Here is a 24,534-nt window from a genome sequence, read left to right as displayed (position 1 = left end):
TTCAGTTGGTATCAACAGTGCCCTCTTGTTGGAAAAATCCAACTTCAAATCCTGTAACACCCTTGACAGAATTTGAAACTTTTTACTTGCTGAGATTTTTAACTGACTAAATTAAAAAAATTTTCCCTCCTGGAAACTCCAAATTTCAAGGAGAAAAAAAATCCTGGAAATTTTGTGAGATGAAAATTCCACAAAATAGGCAAACTGGCCATAAGAACTTACTCAATTTACAGATATAGCAGACAAAATTAAGCACTCTATCACAATCAGTAATTAGTTTCTAAGATGCCAGGTTACTTGGTTGTGACAGGTCATTGAGCCTAACATGAAAGATGAGATGAGATGGGATGAGATGTATATATGTATATTGTTTATGGACTCTGAAAAAAATTTAAAAAAACAGCTAAAAAGTATTGTTTTGAAATGGAATAATTCTTTTAAACTCTCCCATATTATCAAGCTTCTTAGTTTTTAAAAGAGAAGAATGGCCCCAAAAAGGAAGTTTCTGGATATTGTGACTTATTGTATTGATCTTTCACCAGATTTTATCAATTTGAAAAATTCAGAAAAAAAAAAGTAGTAATAATAATTATTTTATTAGCATCTCCACAGAGTCAGAAGACTTATTCTGTGAGGTGCACACTTACCATTATTCGTACTAATACTCTCCAGGCAAAAAAAAATTTGGCAGTTGTGTACACTTGTACACAACGTCTAGTAATGACGTCTTGTTCTCCACCTTCTTGTTATGCACTAAAAAAATTCTTCTATATCAGTTCTTATATGGAGGACTTATGTTTGTTTTGTGTTTTTACCGATGACAAAAAAAATAATTTTTTCATGTTTAAGTTAATAACATTAAGGTAACTCTTTTTTTTTCTGATATATGGGTGTGTATGATTGAGTTATTTAGTTTGTAAGAAAACATATTTTTTGTTTAAACGAAATGTTGTCAGTATGGCTCCAATGTGTGGTAGAACAATGGTGGCAAAGTTGTCTTTGTTGGGTGATTTGAATTTACATGATTTTGTACAGTGCAGCATGTGTGAGATCTATTAATCACAAAAATTAAAGGATTTATGGAAGGAGAGTTAAACAGATGAATGAATTTGCTTTAAGTGTTTTGACAGTAAGTGCCAGTTAGGTGGTGAAAATGATGCGAATGTTAGTAGAGCAGATAGTATCAATGGTAAAATGGAAAATGTTAATGTTAGAATTAATATTGAACATGTGGTGTTGGAAATACACGAGAACGAATGTTATCCTTCACTGGACTAAGCACATATTCAGGAAGTTGCGAAAGCTGCAAAAGATTAGCAGGGCTGAGAAGAAAAAGAAGTGGATGGTGTGAGGTAAAAATCAAGATCATGTCAACAAAAAATAAAGCATGGTAAAGAAGAAAATTATGTACAAGAATACAATGATCAAGGAGTTCCTAATGAAAGTATAACAAAATCACGTTTCCCTGGTGCAAAAATTAATGATATTAGTCATGCTATCCAGATGCAAAAAGGCAGGGCAAAAGAACTAATTGTTTTGGTTAGCACTAATGATTTGAGAGGTGAGAGGTATTCTCTGAGAGAAGATGCGAAGGAGTTGTTGAATGAAACAAAAATTAGAAGAGAAATGATGAAGATCCTTGTAGAGAAGCTTATACACTGGTTAGACATGATAACTAATAATTAAGGAACTGACAGCGTAGACTAGAAATATAAATTAAATAAACTTTAATATATACTTTCCGATATTTCGGCAAACGTCACGTTGCCATCTTCTTGGGAACTTAATACAAAGACAAGTGCACGCAAGTACTACATAACAGCAAATGAGAACAGAAGCTAGGAAGCTACCGTTTTCCTAAAGTCCTGATGGTGCCCCCTGGCGGGCTATATTGGTAGTTCTTGGCCTTTGGGCTGAAGTTCTTCTGATAAATGCTTCCCAAATTTGGGGCAGTCTCATGCATCCAAATTTGTTGAGGTTTGGCATGTTCCTAAGGGCTGAGGCTGATTCCATGAATTGTCTTTCGTATTTGAACTTGCTGCGGTGTATTACTGTGGCTTTCTTCCATCTTATTCTGTGGCGAGTATCCAGAGCATGGTCTGCAAGCCCAGAGTGGCTGTACTTGTGAAATCGGATGTAACCCTTGTGTTCTGAGATTCTGATATTTGCTTTCCTGCCTGTTTGTCCAAAGTACGATAATTTACAGCTGCAAGGGACCTGGTATACACCAGGTAGGTCTAGGGGAAGTGGTTGGTCTTTAGTGGAGCAGATAAGGGATGCCAATTTTCTATGTGGTCTGTAACAAGTGGTCAAGTCATGTTTTTTTAAAATTTTGTTTTTATTTTTTTCCGAGGTGCCTCGGATGTAGGGAATGGTGATGGATTTAGAGTAATCTTTTTTGTGAAGGGGGAGGGAGGTGGGTTGTGGATAACTGGTTTAAGTATTTTTTGGATTCTTTTGGGAGGGTAGCCGTTGGCTGAGAAAGTCACGGATGTGATTTAGTTCGGTGGTTAGGGCTTGATCATTTGAATGGATTATTTTTGCCCTGTTGAATAGTGTCTTAATAACTCCATATTGTTGTGGGGGGGGGGTGATGGGATTGTTGGTGAATGTATCTGCCTGTATGGATGGGTTATCTATAAATTGAGAAAACCCATCAGGTTGGCGGGTGACTAGTGTGTCTAGGAAGGGGAGGTTATTGTTTTTCTCTTTTTCCAGTGTGAACTTGATTCTAGGGTGTTGGTTGTTTAAGTGTGTTAGGAAGGAGAGGAGTAACTCCGGGCCATGTGGCCAAATAGCGAACACATCATCAACGTAGCGAAGCCATATGGTAGGTTTTTGTGGGACTGAGTTTAAGGGTTTCTCTTCAAACGTCTATATAAAGAAGTTGGCCAAGGGTGGGGAAAGTGGTGAACCCATGGCTCTCCCCTCTATCCGTTTGTAGAATTTTTTCTGCCAAACGAAATAGCCTGAGTTCGTTGTAAACTGAAATAGGGCTGAGATATCGGGAGGAAATTTAGCTTGGATTAGCTCTAAGGTTTCTTTGAGGGGGACATTCGTAAATAAAGAGAAGAAGAAGATGTCAAAACTGACCATTATGTCATTATGTTGGAGTGTAAGGTTTTCTATACTGGCTTTGAAGTGGGCTGAGTTTTTTATGTGTAATGGTGTGTTGCCAGTATAGTGTGAGAGTGCTTTGGCTAAATGCTTGGCTAGTTTGTAAGTGGGGGGAATCAATGCCATCCACTATGGGACGTAATGGCACATTTTCTTTATGTATTTTTGGGAGCCCATATATGCGGGTTGGGGGGGGGGGGGATCTAGAGTTATATGGTTTTAGTCTGTTGGTAATCTCCACAGGCCAAGAAGTGACCTTCTTAAGTAGCCTATGGAGTTTTCTAATTTGAGAGTTGGTGGGATTGTATTCAATAGGGAGGTAAGTGGCTCGATCTAATAGTAATGCCTTAAGCTTACCTGTGTAGTCATTAAGATTGAGTACCACAGTGGCGTTATCCGCTTTGGTGATAACTCTTTCTTTGTTTTTCTTCAATTCTTGTAGTGACTTATATTCACTAATGGATATGTTGGTTTTTGGAGGTTGTGAGAACACAGGCTACATCCAATGTAATATTGTTGGCGATGGGGTTTGGAAGGTGGCAAATCCCGCGTTCGATTTGGATCATTAATTCCTCGGCTGGTAATTTCCTAGGAGCCATGGCAAAGTTGTGACCACGTGAAAGAGCGTTGAGTGCTTCAGGATTCAAGATAACTGAAGAATACTGAAGACAGTCTTCTTCAGTTATCTTCAGTAGCCTGTGTTCTCACAAAAGCAAAACCTCCAAAAACCAACATATCCATTAGTGAATACAAGTCACTAAAAGAATTGAAGAAAAACAAAGAAATAGTTATCACCACAACGGATAAGAGGAACGTCACTGTGGTACTCAATCTTAATGACTACACAGGTAAGCTTAAGGCATTACTATTAGATCGAGCCACTTACCACCCTATTGAATACAATCCCACCAACTCTCAAATTAGAAAACTCCATAGGCTACTTAAGAAGGTCACTTCTTGGCCTGTGGAGATTACCAACAGACTAAAACCATATAACTCTAGATCCCCCCCCCCCAACCCGCATATATGGGCTCCCAAAAATACATAAAGAAAATGTGCCATTACGTCCCATAGTGGATGGCATTGATTCCCCCACTTACAAACTAGCCAAGCATTTAGCCAAAGCGCTCTCACACTATACTGGCAACACACCATCACACATAAAAAAACTCAGCCCACTTCAAAGCCAGTATAGAAAGCCTTACACCCCAACATAATGACATAATGGTTAGTTTTGACGTCTTCTCCTTATTCATGAATGTCCCCCTCAAAGAAACCTTAGAGCTAATCCAAGCTAAATTTCCTCCCGATATCTCAGCCCTATTTCAGTTTACAATGAACTCAGGCTATTTCGTTTGGCAGGAAAAATTCTACAAACAGATAGAGGGGACAGCCATGGGTTTACCACTTTCCCCACCCTTGGCCAACTTCTTTATGGAGACTTTTGAAGAGAAAGCCTTAAACTCAGCCCCACAAAAACCTACCATATGGCTTCGCTACGTTGATGATGTGTTCGCTATTTGGCCACATGGCCCGGAGTCACTCCTCTCCTTCCTAATACACTTAAACAACCAACACCCTAGAATCAAGTTCACACTGGAAAAAGAGAAAAACAATAACCTCCCCTTCCTAGACACACTAGTCACCCGCCAACCTGATGGAACCTTGGTTTTCTCAATTTATAGAAAACCCATCCATACAGGCAGATACATTCACCAACAATTCCATCACCCCCCCCACAACAATATGGAGTTATTAAGACACTATTCAACAGGGCAAAAATAATCCATTCAAATGATCAAGCCCTAACCACCGAACTAAACCACATCCCTGACTTTCTCAGCCAATGGCTACCCTCCCAAAAGAATCCAAAAAATACTTAAACCAGTTATCCACAACCCACCTCCCCCCCCCTTCACAAAAAAGATTACTCTAAATCCATCACCATTCCCTACATCCGAGGCACCTCGGAAAAAAATCAAAACAAAATTTTAAAAAAACATGACTTGACCACTTGTTACAGACCACATAGAAAATTGGCATCCCTTATCTGCTCCACTAAAGACCAACCACTTCCCCTAGACCTACCTGGTGTATACCAGGTCCCTTGCAGCTGTAAATTATCCTACTTTGGACAAACAGGCAGGAAAGCAAATATCAGAATCTCAGAACACAAGGATTACATCCGATTTCACAAGTACAGCCACTCTGGGCTTGCAGACCATGCTCTGGATACTCGCCACAGAATAAGATGGAAGAAAGCCACAGTAATACACCGCAGCAAGTTCAAATATGAAAGACAATTCATGGAATCAGCCTCAGCCCTTAGGAACATGCCAAACCTCAACAAATTTGGATGCATGAGACTGCCCCAAATTTGGGAAGCATTTATCAGAAGAACTTCAGCCCAAAGGCCAAGAACTACCAATATAGCCCGCCAGGGGGCACCATCAGGACTTTAGGAAAATGGTAGCTTCCTAGCTTCTGTTCTCATTTGCTGTTATGTAGTACTTGCGTGCACTTGTCTTTGTATTAAGTTCCCAAGAAGATGGCAACGTGACGTTTGCCGAAATATCGGAAAGTATATATTAAAGTTTATTTAATTTATATTTCTAGTCTACGCTGTCAATTCCTTAATTATTAGTTATAAATGATGAAGATCATAAGTCTCCTGTCATGCAGGAGAGGCAAATTGAGGAGAAAGGCATTAATAGCAAATGAATCAATATACACAGCTTATACAGAAGTAATGATGTAGAGTTCATGAGGCTATGACTTGTGTTTGATGGAAAGAAGAATTTGTAAAAAGTTGATGAACTGCATCTAAATGGTTTTGGTGTTAAGTATCTAGAAAGAGAGAGCGACAGAGAGATTTGTTCACTGAGCATGTTGAAGTGCACATTCAGGAAAACTTAAGTAATTAAGGCAGATGCAGGTGAATCTGTGTGAGTGTGAGAATGTGCAGAATCTAGTCTCTCAAGCCAAAATGTTGAATAAGTCAATTCAGGAAGTAAAAGTGGTTGGGGACCTAAAATGATGCTGTAGTTTCTATATACTAATGCCAGAAGTATCAGAAACAAGGAGGAGGAGTTTTTGGCATTGGTTAGTGCAACCTCACCAAAAATTATAGGCATTAATGAAACTTGGTTAACAGCATTCATTTTAAAAATTTTATGGAATTTACAACCGTGTTAGAAAACTTTTTTATTATCCCGACGTTTCGATCTTCACATCAAGATCATCATCTGGAGCGTACATAAGTATATAGAACAAGCTGAGTTACATCATTAACTGTAAGCTAGAGAAACAATGATTTGATCACATGTTATTCTACTGGCGTGACCTCTGGTGAATTTAAAAAAAAAAAAAAAAAAAAGCTTTATTTTTTTTATTTTATTTTATTTTTTTTTTTTTACATCAAGCTAAATTCTATTTTTACAATGACAGGAATAAACATTCTTTTAGATGGTTTCTTTCAGAAACAATTGGTGTCCTATTTTTAGTATTACAATTAATTAAAATAGGACACCAATTGTTTCTGAAAGAAAACCATCGAAAAGAATGTTTATTCCTGTCATTGTAAAAATAGAATTTAGCTTGATGTAAAAAAAAAAAAAAGTTTTTTTTTTTTTTTTTTTCACCTCTGTTCCTACATAATTCTCTGTCATATGATACACATAAAACCCTACAAGAGAAGGATGTTAGTAGTGTTAAGGGGTATCTAGAGGAAGCTATATTAAATTGTATACCTAGGATAAGGGAGGTTAATCAACTGGAGTTAGATGGATGAGTAATGTCATTAAGCATGAGCTTCAAGAAAAAATTCTGTGGAGGGATATATAAGAAGAAGAATGACCAACAAACTCATGAGCAGTACAAGGGTTAGGCAAGAAAGGTGACCAGTATAGTAAGGAAGGCAAAATCAGATTACGAGAAGAAACTGGCTAAGTAGGCCAAAGGAAATCCCAAAGAATTCATTTGTTATGTGGCAAATAAGAGGAAGAATGACTATGGAAGAATAACCTTAATGAGTGCTGATGATCACTAGGTTGCCAGAAGAAGATAAAATAGTTGAGATCTGAGTGACCACTTTACAGGAGTATATCATACAAGTGAGGTTAATGCTGTGTCATATGACAGAGAATTATGTAGGAACAGAGGTGAATGAATTGGAGGTTCTTGGGATAATGCTAAATCTCAATGTGAATACAGCTGTGGTATTAGATGAGATATTAGCTCGTGTTTTGCAGGAATGTGCAAGGGAACTGGCAGTGCCTCTTCCTATATACTTTAAGTCTCAATTCTGGTAGTGTTCCAAGAGATCGGAAAGAGGACAAAAAACTCCAACCATAACAAACATCAAAAATTGAACTAAAAGAATCATAAAAAAACAATGAAATCCAATCAAACAACCCACCAACATTAATTCTTACCAAAAGAAAAGTTTCCACATCTACTTCACCAACATCCATGGCCTTAACAGCAATATAAACGATGTACACCACCACCTTCTGTCATCTAAACCAGAAGTACGATTCCTATCAGAACCCCAACAGCCACTTAGCCTACTCAGCCGCTGTCCACCTCAACTGCTCAAACTACAGATTAGACAGCTCTTTCAAATGCACTTGTGCATTCATTAGAACTGACATATCATGCCAGAGATTTCTGCATTACTTCAACCTTGGTATCACCTCTGAATCTGGCTCCCACTGATGAGACCTCAATAAAGGTTGAAATCGGTCTGGGTAGTGACCCTTCCCATAATGCATAGCATTTTACATGTCTGCAAGGATATGTGCTTTGCATTATTGGATACTAAGGCAAGTGGTGTGAAGTCATTAGCTTCTATATACAGGTTGCCCAAGTCCTGAAAATTCTTCAGGCACAAACTTTGTTTGCTTATACTTGGATAAAGGATTAAACCAAGTATATAATTTCTTGGTATCTTTAATTTATAGTATAACCAAGTGGAAAAACTTCCATGAACTTCTACTCTTGTTGGTTGTAGTTCTGATGCAATACACCTTCTTTCGTCTTGTACCCCCACTTCCTCTCTGAAAGTACAAAATCACTTATATTCAATCCCTGTCGATATCTTCCTGTGTCAATCAAATTTTACTTATGTTTATAATTTTTGGCCAAGTCACACTAACCAATGCTAAAAACTTCTCACCTTTGTTTTCTATTTCTATATTAGTATATATGCATTGCTATATTCCTTAGGTTTACAGGTAGTACCTGTGCATCTTTTAATGGGATTCAGTTTTGAGACTTAAGCTGAATAACTACATTTGGCATTGTTTCGTACTTGTCTTTCACACATTCACTTACCTGAAGGATGCCTTCACGATTGTTCACCTGCATCCATCCTAATTACCTTAGTTTTCTTGATTTTGCATTTCCATTCCCTTGGTGAACAAAGCATTCTTCAGAAATCTAATTCATATTTATTGAAGAACAAACACATCCAAGTCCTTTGGTCCATCAAATTCACTCTAGACATTAAAAACAACACAAAATTCCTTCTACGTAACCTAATCATTAATTCATTTGGAATCACTTCTATCATACTTTGATAGTAGACTTACAAACTTTATTCTTTTATCCTTTTCATTTCTTCCATTAACTCTATCATATCCTCTCATATTTCTTACTTATCACCTTTAAGTCATTCATTCTTGCCAAAATTATTGGTTCTTTCACTTTATTTCTTTGGATAACAGTATTACAAATATCATTAATCTTTACACAAGGATAGATCCTTTCTTTTCATCATACACTTATTAAGCATATCTAATCATGGAATCATCATCATTGAATTACAGATATCTTCAAGGAATATCAGTAATTCAAAACCCATACTAGAACCATAATAGAAAATTTTCAAGAGGAATGCAAAAAGGAGTACATATTAATACTTGAGGTAGAAAAACTCATCAAAAACTTGAAATGTGGAAAGGCAGCTAGAGTAATGATATTCTACCAGAAATGCTTAAGAATGGAGGTGTAAAAGTTTTGCAGTGGCTACACTTCATAATTCATAGGGCCTAGTCAGAAGGTCAAATTCCAGATGATTGGAGTAGAGCTCTAATAGTTCCCATCTATAAAAAGGAAATAAAACTGAATGTGAGAATCACAGAGGAATTTCTCTATTAAGTGTACAAGGTAAGATTTATGCAAGCATACTTGAAAAGAAGTTTAGAAAGAATGTGATAAAGAAACTTGAAGAAGTTGGGTTCAGGCCAAATGCAGGTTGTCAAGATCAGATTTTCACTTTACGACAAATAGGGAATATAAGGATCTGTAATTAAGTTTTGTAGATCTGGAAAAGGCAACAAGGTGCCCAGAGAAAAGCTTTTCATAATACTACAATCATATGGGGTAAATGAAATATTATACAAAACAACACATAGTCTATATAATTAAGTTGTCAGTTAGCAGACAGAATTGAAGGAAATACAAGAAGGATAGTTTGATGTAAAATCAGGGGTATGACAAAGATGCACATTTTCTCCACTTTTATTCATCATCTATAAAGAAAGTGGCATTAGGCCTGATATTAGAATTGGAGATGTCAAACTTAGCTCTTTGCTTTATGCAGATGGCATTGTACTTCACAACACATCTAGTGCAAGTCTCCAGAATTCTCTAACTAAATTAAATAACAGATTTAACAAATATGGCATGAAAATCAGCAATAAAAATACCAAAACTATGAAAATAGGCAGGAAGATAGAAAACTTAAAAAAAACTCAGTATGGAAATTACTCTGTAATTGTCACATTGTTTTATTTTCCTCTATATAAGATGGGTACTTGAGAGCTCAACTCCAATTATCTAGAATTCAGCCTTTGACTATGCCTTCTAAATTATTCAACACAGCCCCTATAAAATTGATGGAAGTTTTTTCACTTGGCTATGCTACCAGTTATGAGTTTTAAAAGAGGTATACTATGAGTAGACATATCGATACAAAATTAATAATGGAAAACTCACGTACAAAGATTATATGGAATTGTCAGTTATTGTTTAATTTGAGCTTAAAATGTACTGAAGATTCCTGTGACACAGGCGAAAATTAGACTATTAAATAATCTTTGTATGTGAGTTTTCTGTTATTAATTTTGTACCAGTTATATATTTGGTTTAATCCTTTATCCAAGTGTAAGCAAACAAAGTTTGTGCCAGAAGTATTTTCAGAATTGGGACAACTCGTGGTAAAGGTGGTATAAGTTCTCATCACTTGCCTTAATATCGCCCATAATGCAAAGCATATCTCCTTGAGGATGTATAATGCTATGTATTAAGGGAAGGGCCAGTTTCGACCTTTATTGAGGCCTCATCAGTGGGAGCCAGACCCAGAGGTGGAAGTAATAGAGAAGTCATATTTACCTCTATCAGTTGCCAAAAGGAGTCACACCTTATTATTAAAATTCTCTGGATTAGAGAAAAATGATTGAAGTTTTTTCACTTGGCTATGCTACCAATTATATATTTGGTTTAATCCTTTATCCAAGTGTAAGCAAACAAAGTTTGTGCCTGAAGTATTTGCAGGACTGGGGCAACTCGTGGTAAAGGTGGTATAAGTTATATAAATATGACTTCTCCATTTTAATAATAAGGTGTGACACCTTTTGGCAACTGGTATAGGTAAATATGACTTCTACCTTAGTATCACCACCTCAGGGTCTAGCTCCCACTAATGTGCTTTTGCACAGAAGTGGTCCTTTTCCTTGAGGTATGAGAGGCGCTGCTTGTGGTAGGTTTTTGCCTGTCTCTGGGTGACCACTGAGATTATGGCTCTGTTTGGTTGTGGGGTGAGCCTGTCACTGAGTGGAACAACGTTGAGTTGGACGATCCTTCGGTCACTCGTAGGGAATGGTCTGGGGATCGCCTAATTTTTAGAGAGGTCGTTACTTAAACAGCACCTCAATAAAGGTCGAAACCACTCTGGGTAGTGGCCCTTCTCTTAATGCGTGGCATTATACATGTCTGCAAGGAGATGTGCTTTGCATTATGGGAGATATTAAGGCAAGTGATGAGAACTTATACCACCTTTACCACGAGTTGCCCCAGTCCTAAAAATACTTCATTCGCATACTTTGTTTGCTTATATTTGGATAAAGGATTAAACCAAATATATAAAGCTTTTATACCTTTTGTATACGTGAGTGTTTCTGGTTGAATATCATCTTTAACTGCTGTCTTCTCACATTTCAATTTTTTGATGACTTTTTCTGCCTCAAGTATTGATATGTACTCTGACTACATTACTCTCAAATATTTTTTTACCACTGTTCTGTTACTTCTTGGAAATTTCTGGAATTATCATATAATACTGCTTCTTCTTTCTTTTCATTTATTAATGTTATCTAGTTGAGAAGCTTAAGTTTTGAACATTATTCTTAATTTATTTTAGAAATATTACAACACTAAATTATAAAAGGGCATTTAATTGGCATGCTTCACTGGATTTCAAAGCCAGCATTTTCAGAGCAAAACATATTGCAGTTTTCACACAACAATGAATAAGTGAAACAATTCAAATTGTAATGGGGCTGCATAAATTTGCCAAAAATTTGGTCGGCTGTCATCCTAAGATCAACTCCTACACAACTGTAATACTTCATTTATACAACATTAGAGGGTGCCAAATTAGAACTTTAAATCTTTTGTCCATTACAATTTGAATTGTTTGCTGACAGATTTGCTCACTTCCTCAATTATTCTCTGTTAAGGTACACTTGTTTCTCAGGAGCTTCCCTGTCTACATTTCCTTTGAGAATCATAATCTTTGTCTTGATAGGGTTGAGTTCAAGTCTTCTGTTCTTGCTAATTTCATTAACTCTTAAAGAATTTGAGGTCTTCCTTGCCATTACAAAGGATTACTATATCATTAGCATACCTCAGATTACTGATTTATCTGCTACTTATCCTAATTCTCTTAGAATCATCCCATGCTACCATGATGTCTTCAGCATAGATACTAAACAGGTGAAGAGAAAGTAGTCATTGTTGCCCTCACCCCCCCCCCCCGCATGCCTGAAGCCAATCAGTTAATCCAACACCTGTTCTTACCATGGCTTCTTTGCTCTTGAGTTAGCTATCAACTTGATAATGTGTTGAGGAAAAGCCATTATTTTCATTACCTCCCACAATTTCACATGCTGAATACAGTCAAAAGCTTTGGAGTAGTCTATGAAACACATCCAAAGGGAGTCTGAACTCTTTAAAATACTTGTCAGTGATTTGTCTAAGATAAAGGATCTGATTTCTGATATCTTTACCCTTCCTGAAACCTGCTTGTTCCTTAGAGATCTTTGCCTCAACTTTGCACTTATTTTGCATGATCTTTAATAAAATCTTGCTTACATGAGCAATTAAAGTAATAGTTCTGTAGTTCTTGGAATCCTTGATATCTTCCTTCTTCTGCAGTGGTATGAAAACCAACTTCTTCCAGTCTCTAGACTATGATCCTGTTTCCCGTTCTTTGCCTCAACTTTGCACTTATTTTGCATGATCTTTAATAAAATCTTGCTTACATGAGCAATTAAAGTAATAGTTCTGTAGTTCTTGGAATCCTTGATATCTTCCTTCTTCTGCAGTGGTATGAAAACCAACTTCTTCCAGTCTCTAGACTATGATCCTGTTTCCCGTTCTCCCATATCCTTTAATCAAACTTATTGTTGTTAACTCTGCTAGAATTCCATCTTGAACCTTGGTTCTTATTGTTGTTAAGCTGTTTAACTACTCTTTCAGCCTCAGGCCTAAGTGGAGGTTTCAAATTGAAGTTTTCCTGGTAAGAGGGCTCCTCCAAATTTTCACTTATCCTCTTAGCTGTACAGCACTCACAATGCTCTTTCCATCTGTTTTTGATTTCTAATTCTTCTGTTAGTACTGCTGCATCTCTGTCTTGGATAACATTCAATTTGGGCTTAAGGTCACAAACTAAATGAAACGTCCTTTTATAATTGTGTCTCCTCATCTGGAACTCTATCTCTTCTCATTCATTAGCATAATAACTTTCCTTTTTGGCCTTTTCTCTATATAATCTCTTATATTCTTCAGTCTCTGTGTCTCTTTGTTTCTCCAACCACCTCCTTTCAATTAGATCTCATGTTGAATCTGATATCCATGGCACTCTGCAATTTTTAATTGAGCCTAGATATTTCTTGGCTATATCCCGTATTATGATCTTAACTCCATCCCAGAGTATTTTCGGTATGTTCTCCTCACTAGTCTCCAAAAGAGCACTCAGCTGTGTTGATGTTTCTTCTGTGAACCCACTAGGGATTGCTCTGACATCCAGTGTAGTGTATTGTGCATGATTTGAAAGATTTTGGAATCTGTCTTACTTTGACTTTTACTATCTGCTGGTCTGTACCACAAGTCTGCTCTGGGAAAAGTATGTGCATCAAAGATGGCTGTCTTCCACCATTGGCATCTAAGGGTGTTTGTTGTGTACAGCACCATTTTCTCTCTAACTTCAGAAGCAAATGCACAGCTAGGTATGCATTTCCAAAATAGACCAGTTTCATCTAAAACTTTCATATAACACTTTCAATTTTAAACACTTGCTAAGGTTCATAATTTTGGTTGTCTTCAAGTATGCTGTGAAAAGTTGTCTAGTCATATCCATTTTTTTCTCTCTCCTAGCTACCTTTTTTTTTCTTCTTAGGTATAATAGCTTTTCTTTTATTTGAAGATTACACTTTATAAATTATGTTATTTGCTGCAATGAGAGTTTACATTTACTTAATGAAATTACAAATTTAAAAATTTCTTATTCATTACATGGTTTAATATTATTTTTGCTTGTTTTCATGTATTAGGTCCTCCTCAAAATATCCTTGAAAAACATCAGGCTAGAATTTTATCCATTGGTTTTGAAGATTCAACTGAAAGTCAGGTTATAATAAATAATGATGAAGAACTTGCAGTAGCAGAAGCAGATGCATATTTAGTGGAAGAGGAAGAAAAATATACTGGCACTGTGAAATTTCATGTTTACAAGTCATACTGGAAATCTGTGGGTAATGCTTTAGCTACGTTGGTATTGGTGGCTTGCTTGCTTATGCAAGGTAAGTATATTTGAATTTATACTTCCTGTTACGTATAAAAGAATTGCTGGATACTACTTTAAAGCTCTATATTTTATATATTGCTTTGTGAATAACATGATGTCTGGCTTACAGATTAGTTTCCACTCTCTCTCTCTCTACATTCTCATTACTCTTGCTCTCTGAGAATAAATGTTCATTCTCCCAAATAACATTTTTCCACTGGTGAAACTAATGTTCCATTGAAAGTGAAAGATATTCCACTTTTTTCCACTGGTGAAACTACAATACCATGTGAAAGTTTATCTCAAAATTAGATATTCCATTGCATATCTCAAAATGCCTACTGTCAATATTTTAAAACACTCTGAAGTGTTTTTACTATTTTTAAAATAAAATTTTTTGAAAGCTCTGTACTCTTCCACATTATCCATTTCAAAAATTGCACAATGCAGTAAATTAAACATTCAAAGTGTATTTACATGAAACCTTATAAGCTGTAATGTGACATTTAACAGACTGACTTGTAACTATGCAGTAAAACAATAATACCTAGTGATAACAAGTTTTGCAATCCGATATTAACTATGTTTAGAAGAGAAAGCACACTTCTAGAGATAATAACTAACTTTAATGATTTGTTTAATTATTAGACCAATGACTTGCATCAGTAAACAAGACATTTCATAAATACAAACATGTATAAACTGTACTTGGGTACCCAGACACACCCAAATAAGAACACCAACAAAGATTCAAAGTGAAAAACAAGATCTTAAACTCCTAGCTGGCCCCCTCTATGGATGAGGTGATGGATCTTGCTTGTTCCACTAAAGGTCTCAAAATGATCATCTCCTAGATTTCAGCTACAGTGAGGCAGCCATGGTTCTTTAAATTTAGAGAATGATGTGATGCTATGCCAGATTCCCAAAAATTTCTTTGAGAGTTGTATTTTATTCTGTATAATAAGGAAGCTTTTTCCTCATTGGCTTCAATGATCCAGGTTGATGGCACAATCTGCTGTGTCTGTAGTTTAGATGATGGATATAATTTGATTATTGAATTATAACAGTTAAATTAAAAACAAATAGAAGCTATTTAAACATCATAGGAGTATATTCCCCTGAAGATAGTAGAAAAGAGGATTCTGAACAACTTTATCAGGAACTGCAAAAAACAGTTAAATAAATGTAATAAAAATGATTTATATTAATAGCAAATCTTTAATGCTAGAGTCCCAAACTTCTTAGCAAATTTACATGAATAATAATGGTCAAGAACAGACTTCTATTATTATTATTATTATTATTATTATTATTACCACGGGCTACTCCAGGAGTCCTTAGACTCATCGAGGGAGGCCCTAAACATCATGTTCACACAGCTGTTCAACATTCTCACAGTATCTATCATACCTTGCCTTGAACTCGCTCACTGTCATAGCACCCACAACAGACTCTGGCAGCTTATTCCACTCATTTACCACTCTAAAAGTAAAGAACCCAGCTCTAACACCCCTGCTAACCACGCTCTTGCCCAGCTTCCATGGGTGTCCCCTAGTTCTCCCACCACCAGTCCTGATCTCAAAAATATCATCTGAATTAATCCTATAGAATCCTTTTAGCAATTTGAATGTCTCAATCATATCTCCCCTTTTTCGCCTATCAACTAGTTTCTGCAACCCACAAATCTTCAACCTGTTCTCATATGGTTCATTCCATAGACCTGCTATCATCTTAGTCACTCGCCTCTGGATCCTCTCAACCTCCTCCCCATCAAGAAGGAACCGAGGTGACCAAATCTGGGCACAGTAGTCGAGATGAGGTCTTATCAGGGCTCGGTACAGAGGTACAATAACTTGTTTTTCTCTGCTCGTCAAGGTATTTTTCAACAACCAAGTGAGTTGATGAGCTGATTTAGCTACTTTCGCAATGTGCCCCCTAAACTTCATCTCCCTATCCACCAACACTCCCAAGTCCCTGGCCTCATCAATCTCTTGGAGTACAGTTCCACCAATGTGGTAAACTGCTGCTAATCTTTTCACTCCGAAATGCATAACCTTACATTTTGTCACATTAAATTGACATCCATTCTCCTTAGTCCAGAACTCCAATCTATCTAAGTCATCTTGCAAGACTTTGACATCTTCTGCATTCACTATCGCCCTACCCAACTTTGCATCATCAGCGAACAAATGAACTGTCCCACTTAGACCATTCCCTATATCGTTAATGAACAGATTAAACAGCAGTGGTCCAAGAACAGAACCCTGTGGCACACCACTAGTCACAGGCCGTTTTTTGGACTCTACTCCTGAATAAACTACTCTTTGATATCTCTCCATCAACCACCCAGCTATCCATCTCACCAACCCTATATTCATTCCCATATGTTGTAGTTTACGGATTAGAATTCCATGTGGTATCTATATCTATATTTTCAATAATTTTAAAATACTTTAAAAAAAAAATGTATATAAATAAATACACTTGGAATGGCAGAGGAACAAGATTTATGATTGATTATATCATTACTAATCAGAAAATAGCTCCACATATGAGAGATGTACATGTTTGCAGAGGAAATGAAATTTTCCCAGATCATTACTTAGTAGTTTCCAAAATAAAAATACTGACAAAATTAGAAAGGAAGTAAATAAGAAAGTATACAAAGTACATCTATTACAACAAGAAAGCATTAGAATGTTATATCAGTCACGATTAACAGATTACCTAAAAGAAGCCAAAATCAATGAAGATATAGAAGAAGAATGAAAAACTTTAATAAAGATATTGGAAGTTTTTCACTTGGTTATACCATAAATTAAAGATACCAAGAAATTATACTTAGTTTAATCCTTTATCCAAGTGTGTTGGATTCTGATTATGTAGAGATTAAAGTAATTATTATTTGCTTCAGAATCCAACATGATCTTCCATCACAAAGGCTAGACTTGTAAATATTACTTAATGTAAACAACTTATTTTACAATTTAATATTCATATAACTACCTTTAATTTTATCTAATATTTAATTAATTAATCAAAGATATATGTATTAATAATGAAAAAACTGTATTAAATATTATTAAGCTATTTTAATTATTACTATGTTAATATTATAAGAACTCGTATTTGATAATTTAACTGCACATTATTTGAAATGTAAATATTCTCTATTTATTCCTATTTGTAGAAATTTAGCGTTATGCAATACCTCAATTTTATTATATTTTGTTTGGTTGTCATGGAAACGTATGTAAGTGAACGAGCACGTTTTTGGAACAGAACGTGGGGAGAAAGCTGAAAGTTTACTAAAAAGGAATTAGTTAAAGAGATCACGAGAAGAATTTAGGCGGGAAAAACGGATATATAAGCAAAGAACGCTGAAAATAAGAATAATGAGTGGAAAAATGGCGGCTCGCGTGTTAGTGTTTTGTGTCGTGTGTTATTGATGGTGAATTGTGTATTTGACTGATAAGTTTTCAGAGATTTATGCTTATATTCATTAGTAATATCAGTTATTTGCTTGCCGCAATAAACAGGCATTTTACATTTTATTTCCCATACAAGGTAAGTCAACTGACTTCGCAAAGGCGATACGCTAGGCCTACTGCCATTAGTGTCGTTGTTGTATTTTAACATCTTGTTGCTAGTTGACGCGCCTATGCTTGATATTGCTGGTAGTCCTTTGCGGCTGCGGGATATTTTACAAAAACTTCTGCTGGCAGGTCTTTAGACCTGCGGGATATTTTATTAACGCACATACGCAACTAAATCGATATGAGCGTGCCTGACCTGGACGTATTTGCTGATCTGCTCGAAAGAGAGCCAGCTCTTGAACTCATTGATAAACTACAAAAGAAGTTCAAGTTGACATGGCCTACTAGCATGATTGACCCCGACACTATTATTGAGTCACTCGATAAAAAGCTAGCACTCAGTTTTATTAAAAAGCTCCTCAAAAAGTTTGAACGGGATTGGCCCGGCTACTTAAATTTGTATTCCTCACCTGAAGTTGAAGTTGAGGAAAATGAAGACTCCCCACAAGTGGAGGAAAAACTCAATCTAGTTGTCTCTACCTCTAATCCTTCTGATCAAGAAGAAACTCACGCACGTAAGAAGAGAAAAATTCTTGCTGCTGAATCAACAAATGTTGTTGGTATGGAAGAGGATGTTCCCATTTCAGATCCCTCTGTTTCCCACAATGAAAAGGTGCCACCGATTATCCTAAGGGAAAAGCAGAGATGGACAACACTCAGAACCATCATGGCAAATTCACAAATTCATTACACGTCTGCTAAAAATGCAGACGAGGGAATACGAATTCAGCCCACCACGGTGGCTGACTATAGAAACCTTACAAAGGAACTGGATACTAGAGGAACCCAATATCACACATTTTCACTTGCCTCTGAAAAAAATCTGAAAGTAGTCTTACGAGGAGTCTCTGAGGATATTGACACAGATGAAATAGTTACTGACCTTAACCTACAGGAACTACCCCCCATAAAGGTCACTAGAATGTTTAGATCAAATAAGACACCTATGCCTTTAGTCTTAGTAGAAATTCATAACATCTACAAAGACATTTATAATTTAAAATCAATCTGTGGACTCAAAATCACCACAGAACCATTGAGAAAGAAATCATCTTCTGGGCAGTGCCACCGGTGCCAAAAATTTGGCCATGCCCAGAAGCTATGCAAAGCTCAGTTCAGATGCGTAAAATGTGGCGAGAATCACCCCACAAACACCTGCGCCAAGCCAAAAACCACCCCGGCTAAGTGCGCTAATTGTGGGGGTCCCCACCCTGCTAATTATAGAGGGTGTATGCATCATCCCAAAAACAGATGGAATGATCCCAGTCATCAATCTACCTCGTCATCTAATGCGAGAGTTCCTGAAGCTCAGGCTACTCAGTTCTCCAAGAGTGAGAACATGACAACTGGTGCTCGCCCATCATTAACTGAGCCCCTTAAGAAAACGAATCTTCAACATCAAGTAAGAACATATGCTGATGTGGCCCGCTCCAAACAGATAGTACAAACCCAGAACCGGAATACTCCACACTCAAATCTATCAGCTGTTATCACCTCTTCTCTTGCAAACATGCTCCAGGATTTCAGCAACTCAAATCCATCCTTAAGTGTCACAAAAAGATTCCTACAGCAAACCCAATCCATATTATCTGCACTCTCTGATGCATAGGAAAAAAATCGTCCCAAACTCTCTTAGGATTATCGGTTGGAATGCCAACGGTATAAAAAACAAACTATTAGAAATCCAGGAATTTAATAATAGATACAACCCAGATATACTGCTAATTAATGAAACTCACCTGAGGCCTGCTGACACCCTGAAAATCAGAGGGTATCAGATTTACAGAAACGACAGGCTTGGGTATAGAGGTGGAGGTACAGCCACTCTTATCAAAAGCTATATCAATCATCACTCAATAACCAACCCTACTACCACCAACCTCGAAATCACAGGAATCAATGTTCTCACAAACTCAATTGGGAACCTCAAAATTTTTTCTGCTTACAACCCTCCATTAAAGACATTATTGACCTCAGATCTGGATGCCATCCTTGGAGTAAAAGGACCGATCATCATCGCTGGAGACCTCAATGCAAAGCATCCTGCTTGGAACAGTAAATCCACTAACAAAAATGGTCGTATCCTTTCTAGCTACACAGGATTAAACCATGCTGTTGTGGCTGGACCTACCGAACCAACTCATCTCAGTACATCTGGCACTGCTGACATCTTGGATATAGCCATCCTGCAAGACATTAAACTACAGTACAGCCTTACATCACTAAACGAGCTGTCGTCGGATCACAACCCAATTCTACTGCAATTGGGAGAACAAGAATGCCTGTCTCCTCCTCATTCAGGCATATCGTGGGAGAGATTGTCTAAAGCACTTCGGGATCAAATAGGACCCGTCCCACACATATGCACACCAGAAGATGTGGATTCTGCAGTGACTAGCCTCACCCAACAGATTAAGTCCGCTATAATGGTTGCAACCTTCCAGAAACCTGTTCCCAAGCCTGATCGTTTGCCTGAGGACATTATGGACCTGATCAGAGAGAAGAACAGAGCTAGGAAGAGATTTCGTAACACTCGCGCTCCTCAGGATAAGACAGTGCTTAATAGATTGAATGGAGCAGTAAGAGATGCACTTAAAACGCATAGAAACGAAGTTTGGGATAAAAAGTTAGCCTCTATCTCACCTATTGATCACTCTATCTGGGGCCTACTGAGAAACATCAAAAACAAAAACAGATCCCTCCCCCCTATAATCTCAAACCAGGGCCTAATCCACACAGATGCAGATAAGGCAGAAGCCATACTTAAAAATCTTGAGGATCAGTGCAAACCATCTTATAACAACATTGATTTCAATCATCTGTATAAAATCCACAGACAGGTTAGACATGCACTAAACCTCCCGGATACCAGTGCTGATCATATTGCACCCGCATCACCTGTTGAATTATATGATATTATTAAAAAACTTAAGAACAATAAAGCTCCTGGACCAGACAGCATCTCAAACAGGGTGATCAAGCTGCTGCCTCGAAAAGCTATAGTGCATCTGACCAGTATAATAAATGCAATCTTAAGACTTCACTATTTTCCTTCCACCTGGAAATTGGCTGATGTGATTCCTATACATAAGCCAGGCAAAGACCCACACTTACCGCAGAATTATCGTCCAATCAGTCTCATCTCCAACCTGGGTAAGATTGCAGAGAAGGTCATCCTCTCACGACTCCAAACCTCAATAAATGACCTAAACATCCTCCCTAAAGAACAGTTTGGTTTTCGGCAACACCATAGTACTACCCAGCAAATCCATAGAATTGTGGAATATATCATCACCAGCTACAACTGGCGCCAGTACACAGGAGCTGTTTTCCTAGACCTATCTAAAGCATTTGATAAAATCTGGCATTTTGGACTCCTGCACAAACTTATCTCAGCCGGCATCTCACTAAAAATGGTTCATCTAATCCGTTCATATCTTCAGAATAGAACAATGCAAGTTAAAATTAACGGTTCTATATCGTCCCAGCGCCATATCTTTGCTGGAGTGCCACAGGGATCTCTACTGGCTCCATTGCTGTTTTCTGTATACATGTCAGACATCCCTCACAATCCGATGACTTCCATTTTAGCGCTGTATGCGGACGATACGGCAATACTAACCAGATCCCTCAGACCCCACTTCGTTACTAGAAAGCTTCAAGAAAACATTCTAAAGCTGGAGGGTTGGTTCTCTAGGTGGAGATTGGAAGTCAACCCCCTGAAAAGCTCAGCGGTTCTTTTCTCAAAAAGGCCAATGTCTCCTGCAGGAGATGTGTTACTATTCAATACTAAAATTCCCTGGCAGACAGAAACAAATTACCTGGGTGTAATTCTCGACAAAAAGCTATCTTTCAACCAACATATCAAGTCTGCATGTGCAAAAGCATCTAAAGCCATAGCTCAGATTTACCCGCTAATTAATAGAAATAGCAAGCTCAGCAACAGAATCAAATTGCAACTTTACCAGATGACGATTCGTCCCATAATCACCTATGCCTCTCCAGCCTGGAGCCACACCTCTAACGCTAACATTATCAAGATTCAGCGTGTGCAGAACAAGTGCTTGAGAATGATTCTGAACGCCCCGTGGTATGTTAGAAACAGCCAGCTCCATAGAGACACAAATATTCCATATATTCTCTCTTATCTACAATCCTTAGCTTCCAAGTTTTTTCTAAAGACGTCCACACACCCCAATGATTTGATTCAACAAGCTGCAGCATATGAGCCAACGGACATATTCAAATATAGAAGACCAAAAACTATATTAGCCTCCTATAACGATGCATAATCTCCATGCCCATTCAGGGCGAGCAAACTGCTCGTAAATTTTACCCTCACTGTAACCACGACAGATAGCGGGGAATATGAAAAGCATCTTGCTTCACCCTTAAAGACATAAATGTCAATTGTCAATTGTCATAAGAATAATAAGGAAACAGAGAGAGAGAGAGGATTAGCATTAGGTTGGAATCGGAGTATTCGGGAATCACAGTGCGATAATAGGAGTCGGCAAGTCACTCAGGCAGCTAATAAAGTCTACTAGTCGAGAGGCGGTTAGCTAATAAATTGTAGAATAACAATTATAGCTACGGATGACAGCTGAGTGACTACTAAATAGACTAGCGATATTTGAGTTGAGATTCAATTTGAGGGCCGACCTTTCAAGGACATACGGAACCTTGAAGCAAAGCACGAAGTTACTATAGAATAGTAGAGGCTGAAAAAGTTGATGTTTACCGTTAAGTTAACTGTGTTAGAATTATAGTGCCTAAAGAATTATTTGAATGCAGGAGGAATGAACAACTGTGCATATAAAATCTCAAGTTAAGGAATTATTGTGTATTGCCTTAATTCATGAGTGATCAGTAGTACTTCATGCAAGAACGTTTGTTTGTGTATAGTCACAGTGAATTAATTCAGTTAATGTTTTGAAGATTTATTTTAATGAGTGCCGATTATTGTTTAAAGTGTTTACAGTTATAAAAAGTGTATATGTATAAGTAGATGACGATAGAAGATTATCGGTAAAATTATTATAACCATTAATATTTCTATACAGAGAAGTGTGTGAGTTTCATCCTAGAATATTCTTATATTAACAGTAACTATTGGTGAGAATTAACTGAAGTGTAAAATTAAAAGTGTTTGTTTGTGAAGAAGTGTTACTGCAATTTTTATTGTATTTGGAACTTAAGGAACTGTGAGAAAACTGTAATAGAGATAACTGATTTACCATTGTCTGAGTTTGTATGACAGTGTTAATAATTTGTGGATTTTTATACAGATAGAGTATTCATAGATATTATATCTTAATATAATTCCTACCATAGAGAATGATCTCTGTTTCTAACAATTATTTTTTTAATTCAGAGTGCACCTATATTATATGCACAAGGGTTCACTCCAATTGGTGCAATGATCTTAACTCTTTCTTTCAGAATCCAATTAATCACTGACTCAAGACCAAATACAAAATAAACACATTTAATAAAACTAAAACAATATATATATATATACACTTCAAACAATATTACATAACTATAACTACAAATTAATTGGATCCAAGGCCTTTTTAAATAAACTTACACTTAAGACTAGACTAAACACTTTGTTTTCACAATGACAAAATGTTCATAGCCAGTTTCTTTCTCTGTCAAAGCTCTTTTTCGAAAATATATGACTTTATTCTTCATTTTTATAGGATCCTTTCTCATCACTTATGTAGCACACAAGAATTCTTCCTAACTCAGTTCTGTCTCTTTTTAGTAGAAATAATAGTTGGATCCGGCGTCCTTAATCTTCCTAATCAGAGTTTTCTCGAACATTCCTTTAGAACGTAGACAGCAATTTCTTCTTTTATTCACTAATGCTTATTGACAGTCGTAACTCTTCCACTTTAAAAAACACAGTTCTAAGATTCCCTTTTCGGAATCTACTATTATTCTTTCAATTAGTGTTTCCTCCAATATTCCGTTTAAAACGCATATAGCAATATTTTCTTTTATTTATCCACAATAAAACTTAATAGTTCCACGATTCCTTTTTCGGAATATACTATTAATTTTTCTCCGACTGTCACATAAAAAACTTAAGTTCCTCCGAACCTAAATATCTGCCGGCCTGTGTTCTAAATTCCTTCCGAACGCTCTCTTGTTTACAGCCGTTACTGAGATACCGGACGCTTTCTTGTCAGCTGTCAATCACTCATCAAACTTCTCCGCGAGCATGCGCACTCCTTGGCAAGCGAGAAACTAAATACTGTGTAATGGCTGACACGTTGTATCCGTTAGCGACAAGAGAATGTCCTCATAAAACACAAAACTTAATATTTCAGACCATAATAAATTTGTTTAAAGTAACACAACTAATCAAATCCGGTAAGTACATTAAATTTTTAACTGTTTTACATATCACTTTTAACAAAACAATTTCCATAACGGGCACATCGCAAGTTCCGACAATGCGTGTTATGAAAACAAAAGTAATAAACATGCTAACATAAACAATACTTAAAAATATTCATTATTTCAATTATGATTATTTTTACATCAGTTTCATCTTTCTCTGAAAATTTTTTTTAAAAAAAAATTTAAAATATTTAACCTATATCTAACCAAACTTTTAATGCTTGTTCTTAGATCTTAAAAAATAACGTGATTCTTGCTCATCATTATTTACACTTCCGGAATCACTAGTTTCAGAATCATCTGATGCTAGAGATGATTCGGAATTTACATCTTCTAATTTAC

General features: G+C 36.8%; 1 protein-coding gene across 1 annotated transcript in view; it reads left to right on the top strand.

Moving 5' to 3' along the window:
• Positions 1 to 24,534, top strand: part of LOC150093085 (ATP-binding cassette sub-family C member 10) — a 231,437-nt gene that overhangs the window by 89,867 nt on the left and 117,036 nt on the right. Inside the window, exon 8 of the mRNA XM_090414153.1 lies at positions 13,953 to 14,201. Within this exon, the coding sequence (XP_090270279.1) occupies positions 13,953 to 14,201 (249 nt within the window). The remainder of the gene's footprint in view (positions 1 to 13,952; positions 14,202 to 24,534) is intronic.

This window comes from Typopeltis vanoorti, chromosome 24 (genome assembly GCF_054136105.1).
Source record: "Typopeltis vanoorti isolate ZY-2024b chromosome 24, IOZ_Tvanoo_1.0, whole genome shotgun sequence".
Taxonomy (NCBI): domain Eukaryota; kingdom Metazoa; phylum Arthropoda; class Arachnida; order Uropygi; family Thelyphonidae; genus Typopeltis; species Typopeltis vanoorti.
Note: the sequence above shows the minus strand (reverse complement) of the source record. Positions and strands in the feature narration are given on the sequence as shown.